Source organism: Psammomys obesus, unplaced genomic scaffold (assembly GCF_907164565.1).
Source record: "Psammomys obesus unplaced genomic scaffold, mPsaObe1.curated_primary_1811, whole genome shotgun sequence".
Classification (NCBI taxonomy): Eukaryota; Metazoa; Chordata; class Mammalia; order Rodentia; family Muridae; genus Psammomys; species Psammomys obesus.
Window position 1 is genome coordinate 20,262,019 of NW_026592118.1, and position 20,995 is coordinate 20,283,013.

The following is a 20,995-nucleotide window of genomic DNA, read 5'->3' on the forward strand; positions in this document are numbered from 1 at the left end:
TTATATTATATTATATTATATTATATTATATTATATTATATTATATTCTTGGCATTTAAGGTGATAAATTCATTTTCTTAAGATTTATTTTTATATTAACTTAAAATCTGCAAAATGTACAAGGGTGATATTTTTAAAATCTGAACAAAATGTACCTAGTAAGTATTTTATTAGTGTAGAGAATAAACTGTCAATCCTAATTTTATTTTAAGAGAAATAAATGTGAAGCAAATTATTTCAGAGACAAAAAAAGTATATAAACACACATTCAAGCACACACACCTGCACAAAACATTCCATTTAAATTGATAATCTTTCCACAGGGAAGACCAGTACTGAAGTGTTTAAACTGTACTCTAGCACAAATCATGTTAGGATTTTTAAACAAAGATATACAGTTCTTATTCTAAAGCTTAACTCTTAGAAATGGTCGAAAGCACAAAAATATCCAAAATAAAGGATTTTGTCAGAACAATTCTTTACAAAGGCAATGATTTTACTTGATAGAGGGGGGCAAAAAGAAAGTAGAGAATGAAATGAATTATTTCCTGTGAATTTTCCTACTGTCAGTTAAAAAGAAGTCAGTTTTTATTCTAAACCCAAATACACATTCAGTCATTTGCAATTTATTTTTATAGACAACAGAGAATGCCTTTCTACTTGGCAATAGAGAAAAAACGTTCCCCATTATATTTAAAAGTAAACTGCTAAAAATTGTGTATATCAATAGATAGCATTAAGTGATTCTGACATTAGCTGATCATTTCTTAGTTTGAAAATCATTTCACACTTATGTTTTTATTTTTTACTGACACTTTGAAATGTTCATTATAATAATTTTGATTGCCTTATTTTTAAAGTTAGAGTCTGGAAATTAAGTGAAGCATGAGAGATTATTTTCCACCCAGAGAGGGAGAGTTCATTGCTAATCAAGCAATCGTTGGTACCCTACAGAAAAGCAAATACATTTGATTTTACTAGTCCTGGGAATTATCTTTCAACTGTATGTCTGGTTTTACTTTCCTTTACTCATTTTGTTTGTTCTCAGTGATGGAGCTCATTTTAGTTTTGGCACCATTTTCAAGGAGGTCTTATACACATGGGTGAGCCCAAAGGAATGTTGCTGCTGCAGGTAAAGATTAGAAGGCGAATGGGTTTTAATTTGGAACAGCTGTTCCAGGAGATTAACATGGATTCCGTTTTAAATCTCTGCCTATCTCTAATCAGGTAGATTGATTCCCAGGAGTAGTACATTCCATAAAAAGAACCCCACATTTTGTTCTAATTCTCAAAGCTTTTGGCTTCATTACAATGTGCTGTGCATCTACAGACTGATTCATCAGCTGTCCAGACATCTTATCACACCTACCTGGGCTGCTGTGAATGACTTTTGAGTCATCTCAATGGAAACTGAACGTAAATGAAGCATTTATTGTCACAAGAGTCTTGTACGGAAAAGTTCAATGAAGATAGTAGTTTTCCATTTTTTTTAAAGGTCACAAATATGTAAGACCTTATCATTTTTATATATTTACATTCTTTTGTATTGTTATGTTATAACACACTGCATGAGATATACTCTCAATATGTTTTTAAGAAGACATATTTTCAGCTCTCATGTTGGTAAGATTTTATGTGTGTAAGCTTCTAACAATACTTGGAGACATAATCTTACAGCAAGCTTCTGGCCCTGACAATCTTTCCACCCCCTCTTCCACAATGTATCCTTAGGAAATGAAAGGGAGTAAAGGATTAATTATATTATAATCTCAAAACATAAACAAAGTCATAAAAAGTATCTAACTCAAAGACACACTTTTTTACAGCTACAATGCCAGAATGTCGCTTCCTGGAGTCATCTTGCAAAACTGAAACTATGTGCCCACAAATTGAAAATGAGATGCTCCCCCATTACTCTATCTCAGTCTCTGGCAACTTCATAATACTCTAAACATGACCTCTGCAGATAGCTCATGTGTGTGGAAACATGTAATGATCATTTGTTTGCATGCATGTATTTGAATGTTATTTCACTAAGCATGATGGCAAAGTTCATCTATGTTACATACTACAGAATTCGCTTTTGTTGAGACTATCATTTCCTAGCATGTTAGTGCATGGTGTACTAATCTATTTGCCAGAGAGAATGTTTCTACAGCCTACATTTTCCATAGTACTACAATCAACATCATATATGTTAAAATTTCACATTTGAGCTGTGTATTTACATCATTCTTTATCACCTTGATCCTTCTAAAATTCATGGTTTCTTATCCTTTATAAATCTCTCTCTTTGTCTCTCTCATATACACACACAAACACATACACACATACACACAAAAACACAACCAGCTTAAGAAATTTTATCTTGATCATGTGATTATGGTTGACCTCTGGGGATTGGCTAACCTCTGAAGGATTTATACCTGGAGAAGACCAATTCTCCCTCTCTTGCCATAGTTCTCCTCTTTAACATATGCAAAAAATACATGTGTGTGCCTCAGATATCTGTAAACAATCCACTAGAGCCGCTGAGCCAAATCTTCCGAAAAAGTAAAACAGAAAGAAAACAAAAACCAAGTCTGGTCACGCACACCTACAGCTGGAGCTATCTGGAGGCTGAGGATGGATTTAGTTTTCATTAGATAAATCTGTAATTCTCTAAGCACAAGAAAGATATTGCATTGTCCCTTATGAGTTTCAGGATGGTCCTTTAGCCTATTTTAGGAAAATAGGTTGAGAATCGGTAAGAAAATAGATGCAAGCTCTTGGTGAAACTCATAGATGAAGTGGTCCCAATCTTATTAGGTTGCCGTAATATAGTATTGCTTTCTCCACAGCATGTCACTGTAAACACCCCACATGCCCCTGCAGTACCACAAACCTGAAATTGAACAAACACTGATCTTTACACTCTCTATAGCTCTTGAGATATAGAATTATTTAAATTACTATACAAATCATAGTATTCATCTTAAACTTTCCATTGAACTCATTTTCAAGCTAGCTACATCTATGTTGTGGTAAATTATTTTCATGTTATTCTAAAATATCACTGTAGAAATTTCTTGGGGTATTTAAAATATTGAATCTTCCTAAGAACTTCAATGATTAACAGACATTTTTCCATATTCTTTTTTTTCCTTTTTAATTTTTTTTCCTTTTTTATTTTTTCCATATTCTTATTTCTCTCTTTTGTTACTGTAAGAATTAAATGGGACTTATAAAACTAAAATATCTGATTAACGTATTTGTTGCTTTGTGCTTGGTTACCTGAAAAACTTTTAACTGCATCTAACATTTTATAGGAAAAAAATTGCCCTCACCACCGACTATCTTTATGAAAACTACCTACATATTAAAATTAAAATATTAGAAAATAACACTCACTTTTTTGTCTTTATTGTATTTGGCAAATATCTCCTGGGCTCGCTCTTCTCCTCCATCCGTGAATAACATGATGATCTTATTGCAATTGGCTCTCGAAACATTATACTGTTAAAATATGTAGATATGCACATTACTCATAATAGAAATTAGGAAAAAAAATCAATATGAAAAGAGTTTGTACATATTTCATTGAAAAACAAAACAAAATGTCTACTCAGTAGGATGTTCTACAACTAGGTTTTTATAGTCAGTATTTTGTTTAGTGTTAGGTTTTTCCCAAAGGAAACAAATACCATAAAAGTAAGACTGTGTGGTATTTGGACAGCATCTGACAGATAATAATATTTGTAACTGAGTAGATTTTGGGCTTTGTATGAGAAAGTATTTCTTCTTCATACCTTTACATTTCTCAAGCAGAAGCAAACAAACAGCATTAACTTGATTCACAGTTTTCACATTAACCTTTCCTCCCATTTCCAAATAGCCCCTCTTCCCTCTGTTCTTCCCTCCTTGCTCACGCTGTTTTATTCACCTTACATTTTGAAGATGACCGACTTCTGAGCGGTCCCTTAGACAGTACTCCGCAGGGTTCCATAAATGCTGCAACTTACTCCCTGAACCCCCTTCCCCGACTCTGTCCTCTCTTGACCTGCCACACAGATTCTAATCCTGCCAGACTCAATTCCAGCAGTAAATCCTCTTAACCTTTAAGGTCTTGCAGAGAAGTGAGCATAAAATAATAAATTAGCATCAAAGGGCCATTAAAATGAAGGATTAATTTAGCAAGTTGGACTTCTTGGAGGTATCAAATTATAATCTTAGCTTTTCTACTGTATGGAATGCATTTGCGTGGCTGAAGAGAAAAATGGATCCCAGTAACTTTTGAACTCTCAGCTTCTTTGAAAATGTCAACCCTCTAGCTTACTTTTACCTAAAAGAAGTATAATGTGAGCCTACAATGTAATTTAAATTTTTCCAAAGGTGTCCTATAGCAGAGTAGTAAGTTAATCTAGTCATAAATTTCATCATTTGATACACTATCATTTACATATGAAATCACCACAAAGTTAGTGCGAAAATATGTATTATGTTCTTCTATCAAGGACTTCAAAAGTCAGTGTGCAATTTGATGCAATTCAAGTACGCAGGCAATTATCCAAAGTCCTTGAGTTATTGAGATCATCAGCCTTGCCCTTTAACTGGGCAAATGTAAATTATCTTTTAATATCAACATTCCCTTTGTAGTGCTCTAGTCTACCAAAGGCCCATACTCTTATTTTTCAAAGATGACGACCATCACGAGGCACAAAGATTAATGAAGACATGTTCCTGTACTGGAGACAAGATCCTGCTTCATATAATCTTAGTACAGTAACAAGCCCATAAGGGCAGTGTCAGTGAAAGCTTCTAATGAATCAGTGCAAACTCAAGTGTTGATTAACACATCTGTCGCTTTCAACTGTGCCTTTCTGAACCCAGCCCATCTACAGACTTCGTGATGATCAGTGATATTTTTTTTTCAGTATGTCTAAAAACAGACAAAATAAAATGGCTTCCTATTGGTACTTACATTGAGTAGCTGTTCAAACGCAAAGCTAAAGCCTTTCTTGTAATCTGTTATTCCTTTTGCTGTGATGTTATTCACGGCATCTTTCAACACCTTCTTATTTCTTACATTTGCTTGAACCAGGTGCTGGAAACAGCTTACATCCTGAGCGTTGCTGTTAAACTGCAAAGAGTAAGAAGAAAATATACAAAGGAACTATGAAATCAACTGCACAATTTTCATCAAATCTCTATTTCATGCATGTCAAACCTGCTGTACTGTTTTTCTTTGAGAAAGAAAAAAGTCTAAGCAACAAAGGTGTGCTAAGGACCAAGTGGCAGTTTGTGGTTTTTTTTTTTTTTTCTTATCCTCTAACTCCTGCTATAACCCAGAGTATTCACCGTTCTAAACTATAAACATTTCACCTGTTTATAAATATGGGATTTGATTGGTGTAAGGATCCTTCGAATTCTCATGCTAAGAATGCAGAGGTGATATGCTTGCTCAGGACACAGAGATAAATTAGGTGCTTTTGACTTTCACTCACTAGAAAAGGCTTCTTTGAGAAAAGGATGTAAGGAATGATGTGCACACAGGAGAACTTGAAGTTACATAGTCTTCCTTTCAGAACTAGACAGAGGAAGTAGGCTAGACCTGAGAGCCATGCAAACCTTTTAGGAATATCACACAATAGGAGAATCACAGAGGTAGTATGTTGGAGAAACAGGCCATTATAAGAGTGGGTGGGCATGAGGGGACACATACCACACCCACAGATGTTTACGTAGAACTAAGCATTCACATCATCAATAGGGTAAGTTTTCGAACTTGATGAAAAGCATTCATTCGGTGTTTCCAAAGAATGAGAGAAATTAGGAGGCTACACCACAAGCCAGGATTCTAACATGAGAGGAACTGTACCATTGTTCACTAAATTTGTAATTTCAATAGGATTCCCATGACACTAGGGTCTAGAGGTGTGATTAATGAGAATAATGAAGGTCCTTGAGAGAAGAAAGGGGACCAGACAGATAAATTGTTGAAGGATATTCTCAGATTAAAACCATAATTCAATAATTCTAAAGCATGGGTTCCAAATCGTGTAAATATAGTATGGTATTCTTCTTTTTCTAAACATAATTGTAAGATGTAGAACAATATTTATTTGACAAGTAAACACTTAGTAGCAATCAAGAATCACAGCACATAACCATGCATTCAGATATAAAGCAGGTTTCACACATACAAAAACACACATATACCACATATTTGTAAACAAACACTTACGGAGTGTTTACTATGAGCTAAAACAGTAACCATTTCCTGTTAGCAAATGTCCTACAAGACAGGCACTCACATTATCCTCATGTGATCCTTGAGGAAACTCACACACAGAAGCTAGATAACATCCCTAAAATGTGCAGAGGGTGAGAGACCTTGAAACACTCAGCTCTAACTGGGATGTCTCCATCAAATCCCTCCTTTCAGGGTTTCTGAAAGGCAGAAAGGTGTAAGTGCCAGATGCAGTGGAGAACACCAAGAAAACAGCCCTTTCAAAAACAGCATGATGGCCATACATATGAACTAACAGAGATTATGGTGGCGTGTATAGAGCCTGTGTGTATAGAGCCTGTACAAGATGGGATCCTAGAGGTGAAAGCAGAAATGAACACATGGCCCATCCCTAAACCAGAATCTATTGATAGCCAGTTACAAATGAAAAATTATTTTTCTCCAAGGGAGTCTCACTGGGGAAACAAACTAAGGCTAGACCACATGCCTAGAAGTAGAGAGCCAACACCAAACAAGCAACAGTGTCTTTGGAGGTTTTGTCTCATGATGTGATATTGTGTCAAAGCATTTACTTCTTCTCCTCCTTCTCCTCCTCCTCCTCCTCCTCCTCCTCCTCCTTCTTTACCTTAGAGATCCTTCTTTACCTTAGAGATCCTTTGAGTATATATTATGGTTTCTGGTTTTGTGTTTTTATGGGATCAATGTCTGCTTGAAAGTGAGTGTCTCTGTGCATATATGTATTTGTTTTATCCTATTTCAATTTGTTTGTTTTATCTTAATTTATTTTTTATTTCTCATAGATGCTGGTAGTATTTTGCTTGTGCACCAGAAGAGAGCACTAGATATAACTATAGATGGCTATGTGGTTGCTGGGAATTGAACTCAGGACCTTTGGAAGAACAACCAGTGTTCTTAACCTCTGAGCCATCTCTCCAGCTTGAAATGGTTTGTTTTCTAATGAGAGACAGGAAAAAGAGCATAGATCTGGATGGGAGAAAAGAAGGGGAGGAATTAGGAGGAGTTTGGAGTAGGGGACTATAACCAAAATATATTGTTTGAAAAATCTATTTCCAAATAACTTGTCCCTAGACACAAAGCTATTAAGTTGTAAGAGTCAGCACTTAAGCTAACTGTGCTTTCTATCACTGCCTCTCAATATATTATGATAAATTATCTCACTGAAGCACCAGATAACATGCTCTGGGACACAACACTAGGCGAGGAGTTTCTAGTTTGGAAAGTGAACAGTGGAAAGAATTCAGAGAAATATTAGTGAGGAACATGGAAAAATAACTTTGTGTGAGGTCTTGGATTTGGAAGATGGCGAACTGTTACAAGACTTGAAGAAGAGTTTAGCTTTGTCATACGTGAGAACCAATGACACCAGGTCAAAGAAACAGCTGGGGTTAGAGCATGAGTCACCTTATGACTCACCTAAGATAGATAAGTGGCTGCAAAGTTTTATGCCAAATGAAGAATAATTTTGGGGGCTCAGTGGCAAATGCCTATGATATCAGCACTCAGAGAGGCAGGAGCAGGCAGATCCCTATGAGTTTGAGACCAGATTGGTCTTCAAAGCCAGTCCAAGACAGCCAAGGGTACACAGAGAAATCCTGCCTTGAAATAAAAAAACAAAACAAAACAAAACATATAAAGAATAATTTTTAGAATATTTGAGAGGTCATTCTGCCACCTCGTGGGTGGAAAATAGACCTCAAAAGTGAATACCCAGAGTCTGTAGAAAGGGGAATGGTCAGAAAAGAAGGGCCTTCAAACTGTCTGCCAGGATGTATGCTAGAGGACAAGTAGGGAACTGGGAAGAAAAACAAGGTTCACCTCGAGGTGAGATTTCAGCCTGGTGAGCCAAAAAAGCGGAGATGCCAAAATCTGATAACATCTAAAGCTAGAGGCATGAAAGTGCTCTTGGCTAAAGATTAAAAGGAAAAAAGAAGAAAAGAAAAAGGCTTCACCACAGAAATTTGGCCTACAGCCATGTGAAGAACAGCAAAGTAGAGCAAGGATTCCCAAAAATCCTTAGATTGAGCTCCCATAGAGAGGGGGGTGGAGGATAGGAATGTTGTAAGAATGGAGGATGGGGGAGGCAGGTGAGGGAGAAGGAGAAAGGAAGGAAGGTCGGTAGGAAGGCAAATTGTGAGGAGGAAAGTGATGAAGGACATTACACAAATGGAGTTTGGAAACAGCCCACCGGGAGAGGCGTTTCCAGACAGAAGGCTTCCGCATGTTTGGAGCAACTCTTCACCATACCTTAGGGGGTGACAGGTGGGAAGGGGGGCAGAGTAACCATAGAGGGCAGCACTCACACAGTGGACTAGGTCTAGGAATGATTCTTTAAAGCCCCGTGTCATGGGGTCTTAGGGAGACGGATGGTGGAGAGAGAAGGAAGCAAAAGATGGCAGAAAACAGAAAAGAAATAAAAACACAAAACCTGGAAGAACATGGAAAGTATGGTCCACACAGAATACTTAGAGTGAGTTGGGTAGGCCCTTCCTTATTCCAGGAAGAAAAAAGGAGCAGGCATAATAGGGACAGGTGGCAGCAGCTCAGGTCTGCAGAGAGGCCTGCTGCTGCCTGGAGGCCTAAGTAAGATCTGTCTAGGTAACACAGAGAAGGTCTGGAGAGAGCAGAGGCCAGACAGGAAGTGTGATGTCCCATAAGTAACACAAGGGGGTTCTCTTCAGTGTTTTGAACAGTGCTTTCAGAGATGTCAGTTGGATGAGAGCCAACTTCCAATATATTTGTTTACTGTTTTCTATAAATTCAAATGTAGGAAACTATATTTTCAATCTATAAGAACAAGTGCATGCTGGTACACATTCCCTGAGAATAGACATTCTGCGATATGATGTAATCCTGGCCCAGGATTTCCAGTATGAGAATAAAAGAAGATGAAAGGTCTTACATTAGTGACCAAGCCAAAAATAGTTTGTTAATACATCACTAGTAAGTAGCTGAGCTAAAACAATTAGAAATAGTTCCAGGAATTACTATTAATTGATTTACTTAAATTATACATCATCATAAAAATACAAGTTATGTGGACAATGAGTGCAGGACAATTTATTACCCAGAGTCTTCCTTTGGCCTTGACCTGATTCTAAGGCAAAATCGTGAAGAGTCTCAATAAGTTAGTTTAATACAAGTCAAGTGAATACAAATTCAATTCATTAAGTGCAAATTCATTGGTATATACAGAAATTTTACAGTTGCTCATAATAAAACTCATAAATAAAGCAGATAAGGAATTACTTGCAATACATAATTCCCTATAGCTAAGCTTATTCCTCTAGTAAAGCAATGACAAATTTTAAGGAGTCTAAATTGGAGAGGAATCTATTCCAAACATTAGACTTATCTGCTTTTAATTTACACACACACACACACACACACACACACACACACACACACTTATGTGTGACTGTATGTATTTATATAAATATATTATTTAAAAAACTTAAATAGAGCCTGTGGTAAGACATAACCAGGTGTTAATTTAAAGCTGAATATTAAAACCTTAGAGCAAAGCTATGATAACATAGTATTATAAATTTTGGAACTTTGCTTGGTGAATGAAGACACATTTAAGGACCCTGATCTTACGTATTCAGAGAATATTCGAACACTGCATAATCACAAATCCCAAACCATAACCTATGGATTTCTTTTGTCTCAGAAAGTTCAGCTCTGTGGGTCTCTGATGACAAACAGCCTCTGCATCTAGCTGAGACACCAAGCCTGTGGGTCACCCAGAGGACAAGCAATGGAAACCGTGTCACTGCATCTACTCATTCTCTCCCTCTTCTGACCCGGTCCCTCTTCCTACAGCTCTTCCCCAGTGCACACGCTTTTCCTCAGCCCCCAACACGTTCACTTCTTCACTCAGTCGCTCTTTGAAGAATTCTTCCCTCATGACAACGTTTTGTTACAAAGCCCCCTCCTGCCCTTGCTACTATGATATTTTTCCTCACAGTTCTTTGTATGTATCTGTATAGACTCTTCCACACAGCCAAAGAAAATGTGCATTTACCACCTCTGCCTCTGTAGTCCTTGGCATTGAAAACTCATCGAATGGACCCATCAATCTTCTTCACAATTTTCATGTGGGGTTTAAGGAAATTAGAAGTTGGTGTGAAATATTCAGCAGCAATTGAGTCCAAGAGTCAAATGGAGGTGGACAGCATGCTGGCTCTACAATGGTTTACTGCATTTCTACACTGGTAAATATAAAAATATTCTTCAGATAGTTACTATTAAAACAGTTAAATGAGAATGTGTAGAATTCTTATCAGAGTTCAGCCCGACTGAGAAACTAAGTAATCTCTAGCAACATCACTTAGAGATTATTAACAAAATAAAAAAAGTATTGTGGTCAATACTGAAATCAGAGCAGGCAGAAACACCATCAACTTTAGTGAGCTCTACGCAAAGCTCACTAATAAGATGACAAGAGTGTCTTAAGTGTTAACTGAGTTTGAAGCAGTTTTGAGAAGAGCACAGTTCATTCTTTTCAACACTTAAGAAAAGAAAAAATCCTTCTTAGAGAATATTATGCTCAAGTACACATAACCACTACTTCAAGTCTACCAGGGCAAGCTCAGTTTGTGTTTTCTTTTGGTTTTTCCCAAAGGCAGTCGCTGCTTTTGTTCTGCCATCCTTGGTCATCTCATCATCCTGATACAGTACCACACTGTCGCTGCCACTCCTGGGGACACAGCAAGTCAGAGCAGCGTCCACCCAAAGCTTCTGGGAAGTGCCTTTCGGTTTCAGAACAGCAACTGCAGTATCATTTTACTACATGGAACAGAGACCTACCCCAGACAGGGCAAATGGGCACAAGAACCTCAGGATACTAAGAGTCTAGAGCAAGGCGCTTGAAAGCTGCTGTCCTCCTCTTGGAACCTCACAGAGAGATTGCTGCCATTTTTGTCCACTCAGGTGCCCCTTCACTTTTGACCACTTCCTTTCATGGAAGATACTCTCCCCAGACTCTAAACTGGAGTGTTTTTACAGCTTACTCATTCAACATTCTTAATAAGAAAAACTGGGTGCAATTCATGACTTCTAGGATTTTGAGTAACTGTTCACTAAATTATTGCTTATAACAGCTATTAATGTCTGTAACTCTAGCTGAATAACTCAAAGCAGGACACTTTGTTTGGGTTATATGTAATTTTTAAAATACAAAATTGAATTTATTCATGTAAATTGATTACAATCAATAAATAACGGCAATGAATTTGTACCAGTTAGTTTAAACTCATGACCTAAAATAACCTTATTTTCATACAATTTAGTATAGTCAGAAATTATAGTGAAAGTGTTGCTATTCACAATATAGGCACCAGGGGGCACTATAGGAAAATTTTTTAAAAAGGGCACAGTAGCTTTGAAATCTTGGTCATAACTAAGTTTTCGTATAGATTCCTGTATAAAACAATTTTATATTCACTTTAATTGCCATATAATTTCATAGAAAATTATGAGCTGAAGTTCATATTAAAAATGGATACTATCTCTACACCTAAGGAAGCTAATCAAGAAGGAGGACTCTGGGTAAGAGGCTCAAAATTCATTCAGAAAGGCAAATGAGACAGACATCAGAAGAGGGAGAAAACAGGGAACAGGACAGGAGCCTACCACAGAGGGCCTCTGAAAGACTCTACCCAGCAGGGTATCAAAGCAGATGCCTAGATGCATAGCCAAACTTTGGGCAGAGTGCAAAGAAAGAAGTAGGAGATAGAAAGACCTGGAGGGAAAAGGAATTCCACAAGGGGAGCAACAGAACCAAAAAGAAAACTGGGCACAGGGGTCTTTTCTGAGACTGATACTCCATCCAAGGACTATGCATGGAGATAACCTAGAACCCCTGCACAGATGTAGCCCATGGCAGCTCAGTGTCCATGTGGGTACCCTAGTAAGGGGAACAGGGACTATCTCTGACATGAACTCAGTGGTTGGCTGTTTGATCACTTCGCCCTGAGGGGGAACAGCCTTACCAGTCCACAGAGGAAGACAAAGAAGCCAGTTCTAATGAGACCTGATAGACTAGGGTCAAATGGAAGGGGAGGAGGACATCCCCATCATTGGACTGGGGAGGGGCATAGGAGAAAAAAGGGTGATACTGGGAGGGAATAGGGGGAGGGGCTACAGCTGGGATACAAAGTGAACAAACTGTAACTACAAAAAAAATGAAAAAATGTTTAGAACTCTGAAAAAATAGCCAATAATGTCTCAAGGCAGATATTAAAGACTGTTTGCTTAATGAAAAACTTCAAAGCATCTCTACCTTGACCACCTTTCAGTTTTCCATGAGTAGAAATGGGTAATAAATTAGTTTATACAACATGTTAAAAACTGTGAATTGGCAAGTGGCATTTTAATAACACAAGCAAAATTTATACTAAAAACAGATAAACTATAGGCATGTCTGGGATATATTTAGAGGAGCTGAGATGTAGAATCAATGAGTCACTGGGATGAAAAATGGACTTAGGCAAAGGCATATATGTCATCTTTTCTATGTAATCTGGTAAAACTCTGACTGGCAGTTTCGCCCAGAGACACTCAGGGTGTTCTTACTGTGTCCTGAGCTTCAGGAATGGAGAGCAGTGTTTGCTGGGCTGGAACTCAAAATCTACTTCTGTATTTGAACTGCCAGAAACAACCTGAGTGTTGGAAATGCCTTTTGCTTTTGTTTCTTTTTTTTAATCCAGGTTGATGCTTCTATTTTGTCACTGATATTACAATGCTTGAAATTGAACCCAGGACTCAGTCGGTGCTGTCACAGACCAATGAGCTACATTCCCATCTCTGTCCATGACTTTTAAATTTGAACCTACAAAATTATTGATTAATCATTTTCTCAGATTATTTTAATGAGGTAATATACAAATTAATAGCATACTCATTTAAAATCTCTACTGAGGCTTAATGGGGTTTGTTTTTGTTTATTTTCTTAGTGTTTGTCCATAATTTAACTTATAAATCTCCATACCATGCCATACCAATTCTTTTCTTCAATAAGGAATTTCGCCTTTTCTTATATATTATGTCATGATCATAATCTGTTTTGTCTAAAAAAATTTATTTTAGCTACTTTATTAAGACATCTTTTACTCTGACAATTCAACCATGAATTTATTATTTTTTACACTGATAATAAAATACTTATTTCGCATAAACTGAGACTCATGTGTACCAGGCTGAACACACATCACTATCAGCAAGCTGGGGTGAGCTTTAGCTGGGGGTTCATTGGACAATTATGCAACCTGAGCTTACATGAGGTAGACGCACTCACAGACACCCAGCACCCCCTCCCAAAAGTCACCTCAGGTCATACCCCCCTGATGTCTCTTCAGTGTCTGAGTTGTTATGCTTTAAAAATAATGTTTAAAAACCCAGAAAAACAACCACACCATCACAAAACCTTTTTCCCCACATCTGTCTCCCACTAAAGGTTAGAACTATGGGTTTTCAGTGAGGTTAAAGCTGCATTTACCTAATAGTTAGAACTATTTGTTCTCTAAAGAGAGAGAAAAGAGTGGAGTTGGATGGATGGACAGGTGGGAGGACGTGAGAGGAGAAAGCATGATTTATACTGCATTTCAATAAGAATTTTATAAAAGAAAAACTAACATTTTTCATCTGAACCCATTCTTATTTCAGTAGGAATATTTATTAATTCCACAAAATGTTACACAGACATTCTTATATTCCTTTTTAAATTAATTTTCACATAGGCCTTAGTTTACTGGGGTTTTTGTGTGTGTGTGTATCATAAGGACATGCCATAAGGACATTCACTCACAACACTTGCATACTTGCATTTGACCAGGGCCTTAAACTGACAATAATATTCCAATGATGCCTGCAGGTTTGATGTATTCTAGGCACACTGTATAAAACAGAAACACACTGGTAAAGGATTCCTACGATTTAATTCAATTTAGGAAAATAAGGTTCCATCAAGCCCTGCCTCTAATAAGCGTGGCAGTCCAACTTGACTCCATCATCTCCTGTGAACTTTAATTATGTCCTTTCCAAAACAACAACTACACTAGATTACCCAGAAAGCCCCTCAGGTTCTTATATGTGACAGGAAAATAATGTACACTAAAAGGATTAACAAATTCTGTATGTGTCAAAAATGGTACCACAATTGCGTTGTTACAATTATAATGTTTATAATGTGTTTCTGAAGATAAAATCTCAATGATCATCAAATGGTCACACTCTTTGATCTGTTCCTCTCTGACAGCACAGCGGTGCAGACCTGGTGAACATGTTCAGTATATTGAAAGGATCTGAAGCTGATCACCTACTGGTTGGAAAGAAAATGACATTCACACTGTAGCAATGGCTGAATTTGCGTAAGCAACCTATATAGTGATATATGCACGTCACGTGTTTGCAATGTAGAGATTGCTATGTAGAGGGCTGTGGCCATACAAGGAGACATATTTAACTCATAAGTTGTTGAAATCTGTTTTAAATGTGACAACTTGCACCTTTTTTTAGTGCTGTTGTGACAGACAATAACTAGTGTCTGACCACCGTGGCCACTATGTACATGTAATTCCTAACAGTTGCACAGGAGAGTGTCTTAATTTAAATGTGTGTGTGTGTGTGTGTGTGTGTGTGTGTGTGTCTGTGTGTGTGATATGTGTGTATGTGAGCCCATGTATGCGATATTGCAGGCGTGGAGGTCAAAGGAAAACTGTGAGTAGGTTCTCTCCATACACCTTTACGTGAGTTCTGAAGATTGAATTCGAACTTGCAAAATGTTTTACCTTTTGCGCCATCTTGAAGTCCGTGAAGCACAGATTACAGTAGAGGGAAGAGTATAAATATGTAGAAAATGAGCAAAAAAAAACGAATATTTATAACACCTCAGTTGGAGAGGAAGGCCGTAGAGAAAAATGAAGTGAGGTGGAGGGATCAAATAACCTAGCAGGATGAATGCACAGCAATTCTCCACGGGATGTGCTGCTCTGGGAAGCTGGGAGGACCCCTTTGAGCAAGTGCTGAGCCGTGAGGAAGAGCAGGTAAGACTTGGAAGCAGCGGGGTGCAGATCCCCGTGAGCAGAATTCACTTCCAACCTGCACATCTCTAAACCAGGCACCACAGGGCAGGGTAGGAGGACTTTCGAAGCAACGTTATTAACATCTCCAGTGAGCTCTTTTAAGGAGGAAAGGGCACCTGGGACCAAGAAACCCGGCAATGAGAGTTGGGAACGAGGCCTGAAGGGATCGTATTGGGTTGAATTCAGTTCCAGTGAGGTCACATACGTGTTTGAGAACCAAAAAGCACGCTTGCGTATGAGTTAACAAAACCAGATGGAAAAGCAATTATCAATAAAGCACAGAGTTAGGGCAGGGAGATTTCACAGGGAGTAAAAGCCCCTTTTGAAATGTACTTGAAAGGATGCTGTAAGCATGGATTAGTAAACAAAGCATTAAGGTGATTGAATGGCCACGGGAAAAAAGTAAATGGCAGTCAGAGTGAAATAAGAACACTTATGAAAAATGTCATGTTATGATGAAGTATCTTGCATTTTAAAATTGTGAAAAGAAAAAAAGAAAAGATTCTATGCCTGAGTCCTTAACTTTGAAGTTAAGGACTTTCAACTTTCATCCAAAATGTCAAAATGATTTTTAGTCCCTTAGGAATTAGCTGGAATGGGATTATTTACTTAATAGTCAAAAAAATCAGTCTACTAATAATAGCTGTAGTATACATTTATATTTTCAATTCATTTAAATTTTATTCCACTAAATAATTAAGAACAAACATACTAATTTAAGCAAGTGAATAATTTTGCCAGCATTTTGCTCAGGACAGGCAAAGTCATTTATTTTTTTAATACTCAAGATTAAGGGAATAACTATAATTTGAAAGAGTTGAACGAACGAGTCCTGAAATACATAGCCTTTCCCTAGTAGCTAAGGCTTCCAAATGAGTCAGGAACATTTTCATGGTTAACAATATCTCAGTTCAGAATAAAGCCACCCCACTTTCAGGGTCACAGTGCACTGTGCAAAACTGCCCTTGTAACTGAATCTCCAAGTTCCAAAAGCTTGCTGCTCCACGGAATGAATGGAAAGTCTTTATCTGGCTTGTCAACACCTTCTTATAAACGTGGAAAGTAATTTCGTTATCCACTCCTACCCATTAACATTAGATCACGTTCATGACTTTGCCTTGCTGAAGTACGGCAAACATTTCCCTTTCTTTAGTATTTTCCTCATGGTGTATACTCTCTTTATGACCTTCCTTAAAAGACCGCTTTAAAAAGCACCCATCTTTCCCTTCACCTTAAATACGAGGTCTGAGGGGAGAACTCGGTTTCTTCAGTGACCTCAGTTACACTTCCAGCCCTGTTTAAACTATCCCTCCGTCTATGTGAACTCCACCACTTGTGATTAGTCTCCAGCTGGTGATAATGTGTTGGGAGGATGTGGAATCCGTAGAGTGGTCTTTGTTAGAGGAACCGGGTCGTGGTGACTGATTTTGTCCTAGGTCTTCCTCTCTGCCTCCAAGTCTGTAGGGTTGTGAACGTGAAGCCACAGTTCCTGTTGCTGACGATGGAGAAGTAGCTTGAACTCAGAATGCTCCCTGGACACGATGGACTATATACATCCGTAAACAGTGAGCTACGCTAAGTCCTTCCACCCAATGTTTTTTTTTTTTTTTTTCAGGGTTTTGGTCCCAGAGATGAGAAAAGTAATTTCATGTACCAATCCCAAATAGCTACAGAGTAAAAGTAATCAAATATTAAGAGTCCGAGTTACCAACATCTTAAAATCTAGGACAGTGACTGGTATGAGTTATAACATGGTTTAGAAGCCTTATTTAGATATATGCTAACTGCATCTCCATACTAAGCCTGGATGTCCTGATACCCTCCTCCCCATTGCTTGCCACCTTCTTGTACACACAATTATCAGCGATGCCATCATGACCATTGTGTGGGGATTACTTGCAGAACTTGCCAGATGTGAGTCTGACAGAAAGCTTAAGATTCTGTTCCCTTAACCACTGCCTAACAGAGCTGCCTGGCCAGGTTCACCCTGCTAGGCTACAGGATCCAATTAAGAAGGGGAGGGCTATAAAAAACACTCTGTCTCTTCATTGACATTAATGAGATGTGGAGCAACATAAACTTTTGCTGAAATCTAGATGGATGGGTATTTTATTAGATATGAAATGAAATTACTAGCCGAGATTTCATTGCTCAGAAACCTCTCTTGGCAAGCCATGCATCTTTTATTTTATTGAGCTGTGAGCTCAAGGACTGTTTTGAAAGGGGTTCTGGATTTTGCACAAAGAAGGTGGCACTTTTAACTTCAAATTATAAAAATAAAATTTACAAATTATTCTATGCCAAATAGAATCTAAAAAACAAGAAGACGGAAAGATCATGACTTTGTCTAGAACACATAATAAATATTTCAGAAGGAAAACGGGAATGGAAAGCTCATAGACATAGAACTTGGCCAGACTGCACAACTCATGCCCCGGCCCCCGAGATGTCAGTAAATGTCAAATGGTCAAATCGTGGTCTTGGTATCTGCAGGGCCTGAGGTTGTATGCTACTTGTAAGCTTACAAATCAGCTTCCTGCAGTTTCACAGATAACAGGCAAAAATAGTCCAAGTCCTCTGGGTCAGAGATGAAAGGCAGTTTATTACTCACAGAAATAGCAGTAGCCAGAGTAACATCTATGTGTAGGATAGTCAAATACCCATTACCCCTGGGTGACAGCAGGAGGACCAGAGATCACTAGGCAGGCAGTGAGATTTGCTTCAGGCAAGAAACTCTGAAAAACAAGTCACTGCCCCATCATTAGAGCTACCACCATCTCTTGTGGTGAGATCTCACCAATTCTCTTGTTACAGATGGTATCTTAATTACATTGCCATCTAAATGTCTTCTGGCAAAGACAAACCTCTAGCTTCACTACCTTTAAATATACATTTTTTCCCCTCAGAAAATTGTTTAAAAGAAATTTTTTTTTCCTTAAAAGGCTTAGGCTTAAAGAAACATCAATATCAAACATTCCAAATGCCCATCTGCAATTGGTAGAGAAGTGTCAAAAATGGTAATTACAACAGGCATAATAACTGCAATCATGACTAAAATATATAAACACTTTAAATGTGGCATCTCTCTTTGTAATCCTGTTACTATAAAAAGTTCAATGTGATCGCTTCCATTTTAAAGAAAAGGAAACTTGTCTGTATAAGTCTTGAGTAACTTGGCCATTGTCACATAACTAGTAGTTTTGAAGATTTTATGTGGTCTCCCTACAATTCCAGCTGTCCTTTTTAGAAAAGCAAAAAAACAACAACAACAAAAAAAAAAAACAATACAAACAAACAAACAAAAAAACCTAAGAGGTGGGAGCAGAAGACCACTGCAGCAGATATGAGCCCTACTGCATGCTATGAGCTGTACACACTGCTATCATGTGTCTAGGATCTTTTCACCCTGTTGCTCCTCTTTCAGCAATGACCAACAACTACTGGCTTCCTGACTCACCAAGTGTGGAAAAGAGAGACTATTGTGATCCTTAGATATCGTATTTATCCATTGTCGTGACTCATTTAGAAAGGCCAGCCCAGATCCATCTCATGTAGAGGTCTCTAAACAGGGAAACCAGGTTTGTTTTGGATATAAAATGTACCGGGAAGGTCCCAACTGGAACAAGGCCCTCCTCCCCATCTCAACTCGTCACTCCTAAAGCTGTGCCAGCACTTATATTGAGACTGTTACTTCTAGAAACGTTGTTTAGTTGACTACAGCCTCAACAAGGGATAGAACTATTTTTTTTAAGGGGGGAAAACTTTTCTGACAAAGTTTCTTATTTTGATTATTATAAAATATGCATTGTATTACTTTTATTTATGTGTGTGGTTGCCCGCTTAGGCCAGGGAAGGGTGTCAGATACATGCAGCTTTAGTTACAGAAGGTTCGATGGGTGCTCAAAAACCGAACCCCAATCTTTTACAGGGGAAGCAAGTGCTCTTCATCTCTGAGCCACCTCTTCAGCTGCAGGATTATGCCTTATGTTTTGTATTGTTTTATAGTGAGAAATCAAAGACAGAATTTTATAAAGACCATGATTTACAAAAGCTTCTGGAAGGAAAGGTTCCTTCCAGATTCAAAGGTCCCTAACATAATCTTTATAGCCAGATCCAACCCATAAGTCAGGAAGCATGAGGATGTATTGAAGCAGAGAAGATCTTGGGTTGTTAACTTTGAACACATCACCCACAATCAACACAGATTTTGCTTTCATCCTCTACTGGTTAAGCAGCCTTTGACATCAAGCCTCAAACTCCCTCACATTCATAAACAGCTTCAGCTCTCTGCGTCAACACTGGAAATTCTGCCTGTAAATCAGTTCATGCTGTGATTGAATTGCTGTTCCTATCATTTACCACTACTCCTATCAAAGCACATAACTAGATTAGTGGGAAAACAGCTGCATTGTGGGGCATTTATACTTTGCCTAACAGCAGGCTTCCTTTTTTGCAACAAAGAGCAGCCTCCAGAGCGCAGAAAACACTTAACAATGAGGTGGCCTTGGTTCTCACACCTTACACTGGCATAAAACTTATCTCAAAAAAAAAATACACCAAAAGAGACATAGGTGTTAACCTAAAACTGAGAGGCTGTTGAATTATTATGGCAACTACCATAGAGCTTGTATGTTAGGTCCCTGATAGAATGAGAACATTCTTAGAAATATGTATCTTTGGATACCCGAAGTGGGGAAAGTGATCATGAAGAATACCTACACAGCCCCTACCAGAGTTCCCCATGCACTGGTGCAGCTCCACAACTGTGAGTTATACTGTTTAGTCTCATATAATTTCAGAGAGGAAAGCATAGCATTCATGCACATACGTGTACACACATAAGTAGACACAAACCACACACACCCACAGACACGCATATACCAATAGACAGACACATACAACACTCATTCACACCACACGGATGTACACACATAGAACATATAGACACACACCACAGAAAGACATACACACATCATGCAAAGACACACATACCAAAGAGATATCTGCGACACACAGATATATACACACATGCACACAGGCACACACACACACAAACACATACAAACAAACACATCCACTCACTACACAGTCATACACACACAGACACAGAGTGCAAAAATAAACAAAGTCCCACACAAATACACACACAGATGAAAACATAGACACACAGATAATAACACAAACACACATTCACCACACACACACACACACACGCACGGAGACATCACATATACCATATGACAAAATATGAAGCTTTCTTCCCTAAAACTCTCATCCCATTAAATTGCTAAATTTCTATTTAATAAGAGATCAAGTTCTAAAAACAATAGTATAACTTTAGCAAAATGTTGCAGAAGAATGAACTCCTATTTTATCTGTTTCAAAGAATTTTTACATAAAATCCCATAGCCAATAAAATCATTTGTTACTTGTGGGTGTGTGTGGCTGACAATAACATATACTCATAAGTAAGAATGTGAAGTATAGCTAGGCACAGTGGCACATTTCTGTAATCCAGCATTTGGGAAGGCAGAAGCAGGCAGATCTCTGTGAGTTCAAGGCCAGCCTGGTCTATGAAGCAAGTCCACGACATCCAAAGCTACACAGTGGAGCCTTGTCTCCAAAACACACACACAAAAGAGAAGAGAGGAGAGGAGAGGAG

The 20,995-nt window shown here is 38.1% G+C and overlaps 1 protein-coding gene across 6 annotated transcripts in view; it reads right to left on the reverse strand.

Moving 5' to 3' along the window:
* Positions 1 to 20,995, reverse strand: part of Cacna2d1 (calcium voltage-gated channel auxiliary subunit alpha2delta 1) — a 467,228-nt gene that overhangs the window by 78,699 nt on the left and 367,534 nt on the right. For all 6 annotated transcript variants that reach the window (XM_055612640.1, XM_055612638.1, XM_055612639.1 and 3 more), the window contains exons 11-12: positions 4,961 to 5,119; positions 3,391 to 3,495 (exon numbers count right to left, since the gene is read on the reverse strand). In XM_055612640.1, coding sequence (XP_055468615.1) covers positions 3,391 to 3,495; positions 4,961 to 5,119 — 264 coding nt within the window. The remainder of the gene's footprint in view (positions 1 to 3,390; positions 3,496 to 4,960; positions 5,120 to 20,995) is intronic.